General features: G+C 30.7%; 1 protein-coding gene across 1 annotated transcript; it reads right to left on the reverse strand.

The window, feature by feature from the left end:
- Positions 1 to 265: 265 nt before the first annotated feature.
- Positions 266 to 3,820, reverse strand: LOC127716262 (uncharacterized). Its single transcript, XM_052222424.1, has 3 exons — positions 3,701 to 3,820; positions 1,735 to 1,904; positions 266 to 949 (listed from the first exon to the last, which is right to left on the reverse strand). The coding sequence occupies exons 2-3, from the start codon at positions 1,884 to 1,886 to the stop codon at positions 328 to 330; spliced, it is 774 nt and encodes a 257-aa protein (XP_052078384.1). The 5' UTR covers positions 1,887 to 1,904; positions 3,701 to 3,820; the 3' UTR covers positions 266 to 327.
- Between the last annotated feature and the right edge of the window lie 6,968 nt (positions 3,821 to 10,788).

A 10,788-nucleotide genomic window follows, 5' to 3' on the forward strand; every position in this document is an offset into this window, starting at 1 on the left:
GCAAATGTTTTTTGAAAACTGTGTGTGCATCTCTAGATTACATTTGGTTTTTGTGTCGTTGGTTTGCTGTCCCATTGGCGTATACCCTACGTCCCATTTTATTCAAACTTGTTCCTTTTTCAAATAAATAAACTTTGCCTACCACTATAAGATGCATAAACTTTTTACGGTAACAAAATGCAAAATGATAGTCTGTAATATTTGCTTTCTGGCGTATTTATCTTATTTCACTGAACTGCACTGAAAGAAAACTATAAACTACATGTAATATAAATATATTTTAATAAATAGCATTTTGATTTTTATAAAATGTACAAACATCTGGAGTTATTTCACCGATCGAAATCTCAAGCGGAATCGGGTTAGATTTAGCCTTTGTGAAAAAGGCTTTTTTGATTTCTTGGTGAAGTTATCTATGGATGTTGGAGAACTACTTAAAGATGATTTATCTGAATCGCTCTGTGTATCACTACTTGATTCGTTGTTACTCAATGAACAATGTTCGTTCCCGTGAAAAAAATTGTGATTTACATCACGTTCACAGAGTTCCTTGGCAATAGTGCAACTGTCACATTCTTCACTTATTTCTTTTAAAGGCAAGCATTTTTGACTTTCACACAAACATTCACAGTAGTTATGACTAGAAGAGACATTGTTTTTGCTACATGTATGGTGTCGTTGTCGATGATCACTTGTGTGTTTTAAACAACCAGATGCTTTAGAGCGGTTGTTATTCGGAACATGTTTTAAACAGCTAGTTGAATTAGAATGATTGTTCTTTTGACTGGAGCTATCACAGAGAGAGCGTCTTGTATTTCTTTGAACATCTGAATGAAAGTAACATCTATTGGTTCCATGAAATCCTGGATGACCAGATGTATCTTTGATTATAACATAAAATAGGCCACCATCCTCCTGAACATACGGCATCCAATTGTCTTCGATATTGCTAGAAAAAAAACAAACATCACTTTTATTGGGAAATGTCGGCATATAAGAATATGTTTGCCGTGGTCACTACCTTGTAGTATATTAGTTTATCCGTTTATCCTACTTTTTACTACCTTTTCCCTTGAAGCTGTTAAATCAGGTAAATATAATTAACGCTACAAATAACAAGACACTGTGTTCTACTTAAATATAGACATTAGTACATTATTGTAAAACAAAAGAATCTCTATCAATATCAGTATATATACACCAGTAATAAATTAATATTTCACTAAAACAAGTAGATTCCAGATACTTGATCGAAGTCTTTTTTTTTTTTTTTTTTTTTTTTTTACCTTTTTACCAAAATGATAAGGATCTTGTCAATACTTTAGTGAAGTTACTATGTGAAATGCTGTATTGCATAATAACTTCAGTGTTACAAGTGGGAATTATTGCGCAATAAAGTAACGAGGCCATATAGATCATACTATACGGTACGGTATGGGTTTTGCTCATTGTTGATGGCCGTATGGTACCATATAATTGTTTAAATCGACAGACTTTTGTTTTGATGGTTAGATGGTTAGTTATGTCATTGAAAATCATATCACATCTCCTTATTTTGTTTATATAAATCGCGTTGTTTTCCCCTCGGATACATTTTATGTAGATATGCACCTTAATTTCGGTTCGATACAATTATTATTGTCAATTTTTCCGATGATTACTTTTCATTTATGAAATATACTGGTTTTTTATACACATCAAAGTTGCCATAGAATATTATAAAAGAATACATACCTTTGTGACAAAATGCTCCGTATTCCATCGAAATCGTCTAATTTGTTTCGTCTTCGACATTCAGATATTGGTGTATTTAATCCAAACATGCTCTGTCTAAATAGATCGACGTTTTTCTTCTTCGTTTTTATTTCAGGTATCAATACGTTCATTTTTATTTGATAATAAATCTGTAAAAAAAAAGTAAAATGATCAACTGTTTTGCGTATTGTATTTTTGTTTATCAATATATACAGATCTGATACGTGCACAAAACATTATTTTGTTAACGAAAATACGAGGCGAGCATTGTGTTACCATTTGCAAAAAAAGTATTTTATTAATGGCAACTTTGAAATTTGATGAATTTAATTTTTTTTAAAAGGGAATTTTAAGGTAATGACATGATTACTGAGGAAATACTATGCTGATTTGGCACAATATAGGTAAATATATACCACACTATATCTCCTTTAAACTTTTGTTGACATAATGGTGCAATCTACTTTATCTTTACGAATTTATAGATTTTACTTGACAGCTCGACACTGATACATTTTTGTGATGTATGTGATATATAATACCAAATATAAGGACGCCTGCCACGCAAGGTTATCAATTAATTTATAGGGTATTACACTATAAGAGGGTAAATTCTTGTTATTCCAAACAATCAACACATTGATGCTGATTAACAATGGATATTTGTTTTAAACAAAGGCTATCTTCATTTAGAGGAACGCACGCTTATTCCGAATGTGAAACTTTATCCAGGATCATTAAGGTCATTTTTTTTTATTTATTTGAAAAGTCAAAACAGAAAACAACATCTTTGCGTGAAATAAATGTTCGTAAAGTCAAGTATGAATTATGTCATTGTTTGCTACGCGTTTTCGCTTGTCGTTACAACTTTTATTTGGGCATCGTATGATGAATGACGTATGCATTGCAGGAGACGTTGTCGATGAACTATAATAATTCCTTACTCTGATCCAAGTCATTGATTTCTATTGTTTTCATTTTATTTTGATTTGTTTTTAAAAGATTGAAATGACTTTGGTTTCTTTATATTAATATATTTTGCACGATTTTAACCTTCCTGAACCTTATTTACATAAGTAAAAATACATACTTTTCTTCCTATTTTTATATAAAAAAAATAATAAAAGATGTAGAAGATACCAAGAGGACAATCAAAAAGCGAAGAAAACAAACAATAGGACAGACAACAGTCTACAACACCGTGGAAGGGGTGTGTCGAGTACTCCGGAAGGTACCTATCGTGGTCAACGCCCTGGAAGGGGTGTCTCAGGTACTCCGGGAGGTAAACATATCGTGGGCAACACCGTGGAAAGGATGTCTCAGGTACTCTTGAAGGTAAACATATCGTGGTCCGATAGTGGTACTTTAATACGACTATGTGTGAAATTACCCTCGAACACAGCTTTTTGTTTGCTTTTGTTTTCTTAAAATCTCACATCCGATTTTTTTCAGAAATGTTATAAATGAATTAATCTTTAAAGTCGTAGCATATAACAAAAAATGAAGATAGTCGACCCTTTATAATATTCAAGCTACTAAACTAAAACAGCACACTTGATAAAAATATATAGCTTATGTCAGAAGTTGCAAATTGATTGAAGTCAACAACTAAAATTGATGTCATATGTATGCAAACAAAACACAAAAAACGCAACAAATGAATAGTGTAAAATATACTAAGATGAGTAGAAGGAAAAAAAGTTTTCGATTTTACTTTAAAAAAATACTTATGCAGTGTTTTTCTTATCTGATCGACCTGTATTTCAGAAAAAAAAAAGATCAATATATCTGGTCAACCCGATTTTTTTTACAATTGAAAGTCATTTAAATGTCATTGAATAAAATTAAGATATGCAACATGAGAATAAAGCAAAAAATATAAACAAAATAATAAACAAATATATTTAAACGTTACACACTGAACGTTATGATAATATATGCCTACCTAGTTTTTTTCTAGACTATACGTTCCTTCAATAAACAAGTATTGTGAATGAATGCCAGTAATTTTAAATGTCTTACAATATAAAGTGCGAGTAGAAAGCGTAAGTGAACCAAATATTTTTGACGTAAATAATCGATGCTCCAATCATATATACCTATATTTAAAGATAAACCTCCAATTGATATCTTCAGAGTCAAAGTGGTAACTATTACATACTATTATATATAAATAAATAACAGAGGGTTTTGTACCGACGAAAATTTAAATGCAGTATATGTATCAAACTTATGATTGTGGTTTTGGTTTTGCGTTAATTTGAATACAATTTCCAATTGTTGTATATCTGGTATAGTATTGTATTTGTAAAATGATATAGTTCGTAAAGATTATATCCAAAGCCATTCTCTGATTACACATTTGATACATCACAAATATTTTATTTTTCTATCTCTCTTTTTTTAAAAGTAAATTATATGTTTCTTTGGTCTAATTTTGATAAAGCCGTCCTAACTCACTGTCTCGTTATATTCATAAAACAGGGGGTGATATCTCTGCCAGTGATCTGTAGATTTGGATATAACTCTTTGTTTGAAAACAGTAAGGACTTTCTTATGATGCAACCAGAATTATTAGTCGAAAAGGACAGAAAATACGATGACCAAAAGAAAAAACAAAAAACAAAAGCAAAAATCAAAAAACAAAAAAACAAAAAAACAAAAAAAATGCCGAAAAAATGCTACTCGGAATCCTTAAAAAAGACCCAACACCAACCCTCAAGTATTCCGGAACTGTATGATTTCTGCGTGTAACTCACATTGTTTGATAAGTCAATGCCATAGAGATACCGGAATGTGGCTAATGGACAGGACAGTAATTTTAATATAAAGTAAATATCGCGATATATTAACTTGTTTTTACTTATTTGTAATAATTGTTCTTCTTATAAATAGGAAATATTTGAAATACGGTATATCATCAAGTATATCAAATAGGGTATATTCTAACGTATTCAAGTATTCATACATCCTTGGCTTTCAAATGTTTGGGTTTTAGCATTCCCGACGATGATTAATCCAGATAAGAGCTTCAGACGCACCAAATACATAAAGTTATATTTGCATTTCATATTGAGGACTAGTGATGTTACTCTCAAGAAGAGGGAAATATGGTTTTTCTAAACAAAATAATCTACGTCCATACGAGTCATTAAAATTAAATACCACATAAAAACACACAAACACACACACACACAACAAAAAACAACCAGAAGAACAGATATTTTTCCAATACCCTGGCCAAATTGATTTAAGTATTGCATCCCTATTTTGAAATTTACTGTCGACATGAACTATTAATTTTAAGAAGCTTTTTCAGCAACTTTTTCAAAATCGATGATGTTCATCCAATCATGAGATAACATACTAATACACTTAACATATTCACGATCTCCTAAACCTAAATATGCAAAATTGACACAGGTTTCCAGTAAACAGATTATCTAGACTATTCATCATGTTCATAAGGTTTCAATAAAACAAATAACGCTCAAAAATAGACAATACAGAATATACTATTATCACCCCCAGTTTTTTTTATGGGGTTCGTGTTACTAAGTCTTTATTTTTCTATGTTGTGTTTTGTTGTTTTTCTTTTTTAGCCATGGCGTTGTCAGTTTATTTTCGATTTATGAGTTTGAATGCCCCTCTGGTATCTTTCGCCCCTTTTCTATTAGAAACGATCGGTAAAATTAATGTGTATTATTAGTTCAACCATTTTATACCCCACATCCAGTAAAACTCATGCAATCCCATTAACACAAACGGTTAGGGCTACCACATACTCAGCACAAGTGGTTAATGGTCAAATTAGGTAAAAAATACAATTGACATTTATATAGAATTCCAACCACCCTTTCCTAAATAGAAAACGTAATATGCACGAGCTATTTGACAGTGGACTTGAACCATACATCTGCCAGTCATTGTGACTTGTTCTATGTATCATTATAACATTCTTCATAAAAAAAAAAATATAATTACGTTTCTACGATCTTTTTATGAGATTTGCACGGTCATTGTGAAGCATTTATTAGGATTTCATATTCATTTTACGAGATTAATATATCATGAAAATCGCAATATCTGACTACCTGAATATATTCTTTTTAAATTATCAGGTCTTGTAACGAAAGCATATTTTTTCTGAAATAAAATCGGGTAATATTTATGATAAGTCAATCATATATTGTAAGTCATTTAATTTCTAAAAGATATCTGGAGATATGAAAGTTAATTTTAAAATATTTGACTTAATATTTCATACATCTTCATAAGTTGAGTTTAAATTCATTTCATCTTGTAATAAAATTCATTTATTGCTAATAAACAGTAATTTTAAAACGTAGATCTACAATCCCTGATTAGCTTTGACAAGCAGCCAGAACAAACTGGGAGGTCAGATAAGTCAAATCAACATTTATTGCTACAATGTCAGATTTCTAGATGAAGAAACAGTTTTCAGGCTCGCCAAATGAAATGTTTTCATTTCCTAAAAATGTTTGCATATCCGTGCTTTATTGTTCTAGTCAATACCAAAATAATAACGATAGTTTCTTGGGATTTTTATCGAATGGTATTTTGAGGTTATCATTTTACAAAATTTCATTCCATATAAACTTTCTGTTTAAGATAACTATTGACGTAAATGAGAGGCGAAAGATACCAAAAGAATATTCAAAATCATAAAACGAAAACAAACTGACAATGCCATTTAAAAAAAACGAAAAACGACGAAGACAAACAGAAGTACACAAAACACAACATAGAAAACTAAAGACTGAGCAACACAAACCCCACCAAAACCGGGGTATCAGGTGCTCCGGAAGGGTAAGCAGATCCTGCTCCACATGTGGCACCGGTCGTGTTGCTCATGTAAGTATAATCCCGATGTTAAGTCAAATTCTAGCTGGGAACCTACTTGTACATCTACAGCAGTTTAAAATAATATTGCTTCTATAATAATTATTCAGAAAACTTAGATGATGTGTCAAGCATATAGTTAACTCAAACGTGAAACATGACCCATGTTACTAGGAATCCTGTCAGTCACATCCAAAGAAAATTAAAGATTTTAATTAGAACGTTTGGTAATGCTGGAATATCAATTTGTTATGTACTTTTATGTTTATAAGACGTGAATTTTCTTTCCTTTTTATGAAAGTCTGTTCTCTAATTTAGTTTCAATTAACAAAAATGTCTTTCTTATTTTTATGCGCATGTCACGTGGTTCATCTGTAGAAATATTCCAATGTATAAAACTGCCATTACAGTTTGTCTCAAACCCTGTTTATAAACATTGCTACCTAGGTTGCATGATTGACTTATCTATCGATTACTTTGATACTACGATTTTTTTAAAGTGTTGTTTGATTGGTTGCAGCGTGTCAGATCATAAGTGCAATTACGAAAACAAATGATATAATGTTAAATTGTATAGAATGTCCCGTAATAAGATTCCTTTCCGTGCATATGGAAACGTGTTTTATGCTGGATTTAAAACTTATTTTTGAATTATTTCATTCATGTTTTGTTATTGATGATTATCAAATGACTGATGAATAATCTTAATCATTTATAAAAACTTTCTCTTGTATCCAAACTCATAATATTTTAAAATGTTTTATTGTTAAGTTTTATATTTAGGTAAGACTTAATTTAGTGTAATAGACTAAGATTTTGTGTTTAAAGCTTTTCCCGTTTAATGGAAATAATATTGATGTTGACGAAGAACTAGATCAACAATGTGGCATTTGACATTTGTGACACGGCTACGAATCTTTAGAAATAAAGCGATTACACTAGTTATTTCTGTTTTTGCTTTTTTATATGTAGTAAAAAGTTCACATGATACTCGTGTAATCCCCCAGGTGCAAGAACTCGTTCATTTGCTCATACATGTATATGAATAAAAAATCCCGGATGTAGGATATACATAAACGACTGATATATGATGATACTATCCATGTTATTGGTTTGTTTTCTTCATATTTATAACAAGTCTTGTTTTAATAAAGCGGCATTAGCTGTCAAATTCATGTTCATCGATTTGACTCAAATTCTCATACTTGATTTATAACTTACTAAAACGTATATCCAAATTACAATAAGTCTGAAATAAACAATTAACAATGCATGGGTTCGCGAATATATATCAGCATTTTGTGTGTATTTTAGTTTAGACGCCATCTAATGAACCATCGAGATCAAATGGACTCAGTTAGCAGATTTAAAAAAAAAATCAATGTTTTTTTATTTATTTTTTATTATTTCCTATCTATTTGTACTTTATTAACGTATTTAACGATGGCATTAATATGTCTTTGTTTTCTAGCAATGTGCAGTTTACTATCCATGTCCGTATACTGAAAAATCCTAGGAAATACTAAAAAACAATAAAAAAACATTGATTAAAATTTGTTTAATCTACTAACCGAATCCCTGTGATCGAGATGACCTCCGAAGACTGACGACGATCACATAAACATAAATATAAATAGATAGCGACCTTGTGCAATTGGACTTTTCCAGGTCTGTTTGATTTCATGTTATAGGTTAAAAAAAGAGTTAATTATCGTTTTTATCTGTATAAGAATGATTTTTTTTGGATCGAATCAGTAAACGAAATGGTTCACCTTTGTTTCACTTTCAATTTTGACATTCTTTTCCTTATAATTGCTGAACACGATTAATACATGCGTAACCAATCTCTTGCTAGTGGGTTAAATTGAAGGTCACATGAATACGGATTCATTGAGATCGAATTATTCACTTGCAAGTGAACCATTCATCAGCGATGTTTTTTAGCTTATTTAGACAAAATTGAACTAAACTGGCTGCTAAAAGCGAATTATTATTTCACTATTTCACTTTCATTAATGATTAAACAAAAAAAAAATCTTTTTTTTTTATATCTCGTAGGTAATTCCCCTTTAATTCATAATTCAGTTGAAAAAACACCTTGCATAATCAAACTATATAAACAAATAAGACGAAACACTTCCTTAAGGGCATACGATACAGTTTTGATCCCACGGTGAATTTTTGACAAAAGTTTGCATACAAGCTATTTTTCACATATTCAATTCAAATATGCAATAAAAAATATACTTTCATGTGCTACTTTTAGAGATAAATGAGGTAGAAATTTTAGACATTTACTCCAGACATTCCGGTTTCTTAGACATTTCTATCGTTTGGAAAGACATACCTAACTTTTTTGTTTTAAAAGATAAACGCAAGCGGACTTTTCTAAAACAAAATCTGGAATATCTTCTCTACTTAAGCGTGTTTCGACTTTGCGTAAAAAAATTTTGAAAATAATTCATTTTATCACATTTTCATGATTTTAGTAAATTAAAAAACGGCATTTTTGGCTGTATATTTATCTAGTTTAAAAACAATTCATCGGCGATTTGTTCATAAAAATTGGAACAAATAATCTTCATACATAATCAAGCCAAAAGGCATTTTTAAAAAAGAGGGGTCCATGAACTCGTTTTCAAGTAAAATCAGTCTGAATGATAAAAAATCAGTCGAAAATGGATTTTTTCTCGATATGTCACAGTTTGAAGTCGCGAAAAATAAAATTGTACGTTAGCGACGTCATATCCACCCCTGTAAATGTTTCGCAAAATCGATAGAAAATTCAGTGTAAAGAGCACTCTAATTAGAATTTATAGATATTACATTTGGATATAATTTATGTTTGGTTGCTGTAACAATACTTGCGCAGTATGTCATATTGATATTAAGGTATTCAGTCAGCATGGCATTTTAAATATACCTCCCACCAAGAAACTAGAATCCAAACAAACAACAACACCAATGTTTACCACTTTTTGAATAAGGAAAGTTTCAGAAATATGTTTCATGTTATAATTGAACAAGTGCTCACGTCCCGATGAAAAGTGTCACTCAATTAACTGTTTAAAAAGATTTTGCTTGTTAGATTATATTTTGGTTATTAACTTTTATTAAATATTTACCAAGAACCAAAACAAAGTGATACTTGACATACTTCGAATTCTCTGACATATTTAGATCATTTTAAAACGTTTGATGTCAATCAAATGTCAATAAAAACAAGAAACAAAGTTGGTTCCCATTTGTCAAAATATTCCCAACATAGTTATTTGTATAATTGATGAACATTTATAGTATGCAGTTACGGAAACGACAAGAAAATATTTCTTAATTTATCTTAAGGATTTGCTGTTCTATTTTTGTATAATATGTATAGAAGAAGAAGATGTTTTATTTCCATTGAATGGGCTCATAAGGAGCATAATACAACATAAGACATTAATATGACAATAACAAAAAGAAACAATAGTCTAGTATACATACAAAGAACAGAAAAAGCAGTTTGAACATCATGAACTACACACATGTATAAATATATATAAATATACGTTCAACAGTTTCCCTCCTTCTCAGGTACACCCCAACAAAAAAAGTCCTAAAAGAAATTGGCAATGTATTGAATATTTAACTGCAAAAGCCACCAAGGGACGGTGCTGCATGGCAAGGTGGGAGATATACTCACATGGTATACATGAATGTAAAATAGATAATTTGGTTATGATATTATGAGCAGATGCACGAACCTGCTATGTCATCCTCGTGCCTGATGCAGAAGGGGTTGATACATATTGTAAGATGACCCGACTGCAAGAGGCACCAAGGGACGATGATAAATGACATGCCCAAGTTTTCATAGTACGAAATAGAAAAATACTTTAACATAATATATATGGGAATAATTCTGATTGTCAATGATAAAATAAATACAAGAAGGTACATTATTATTATTATAGGTGAGTCTAGGTAATCACCTTGCCATCCTCGTGCCTGATGCAGATAAGCTAGATCTATATTTTGCCTTCATCAATAAGATCACAAACAGATATTAATATATCAACATTCTCTACATTAAGTAGCCAGATTAGTTTTTGGCTAGGAATCAAGTGTTTAAAGTTAGGAGACAGTGAGTTGATCATGGAGTACATGCAGTTTCTTCTAGTTAAAGGT

Source organism: Mytilus californianus, unplaced genomic scaffold (genome assembly GCF_021869535.1).
Source record: "Mytilus californianus isolate M0D057914Y unplaced genomic scaffold, xbMytCali1.0.p SCAF_9, whole genome shotgun sequence".
Lineage (NCBI taxonomy): Eukaryota > Metazoa > Mollusca > Bivalvia > Mytilida > Mytilidae > Mytilus > Mytilus californianus.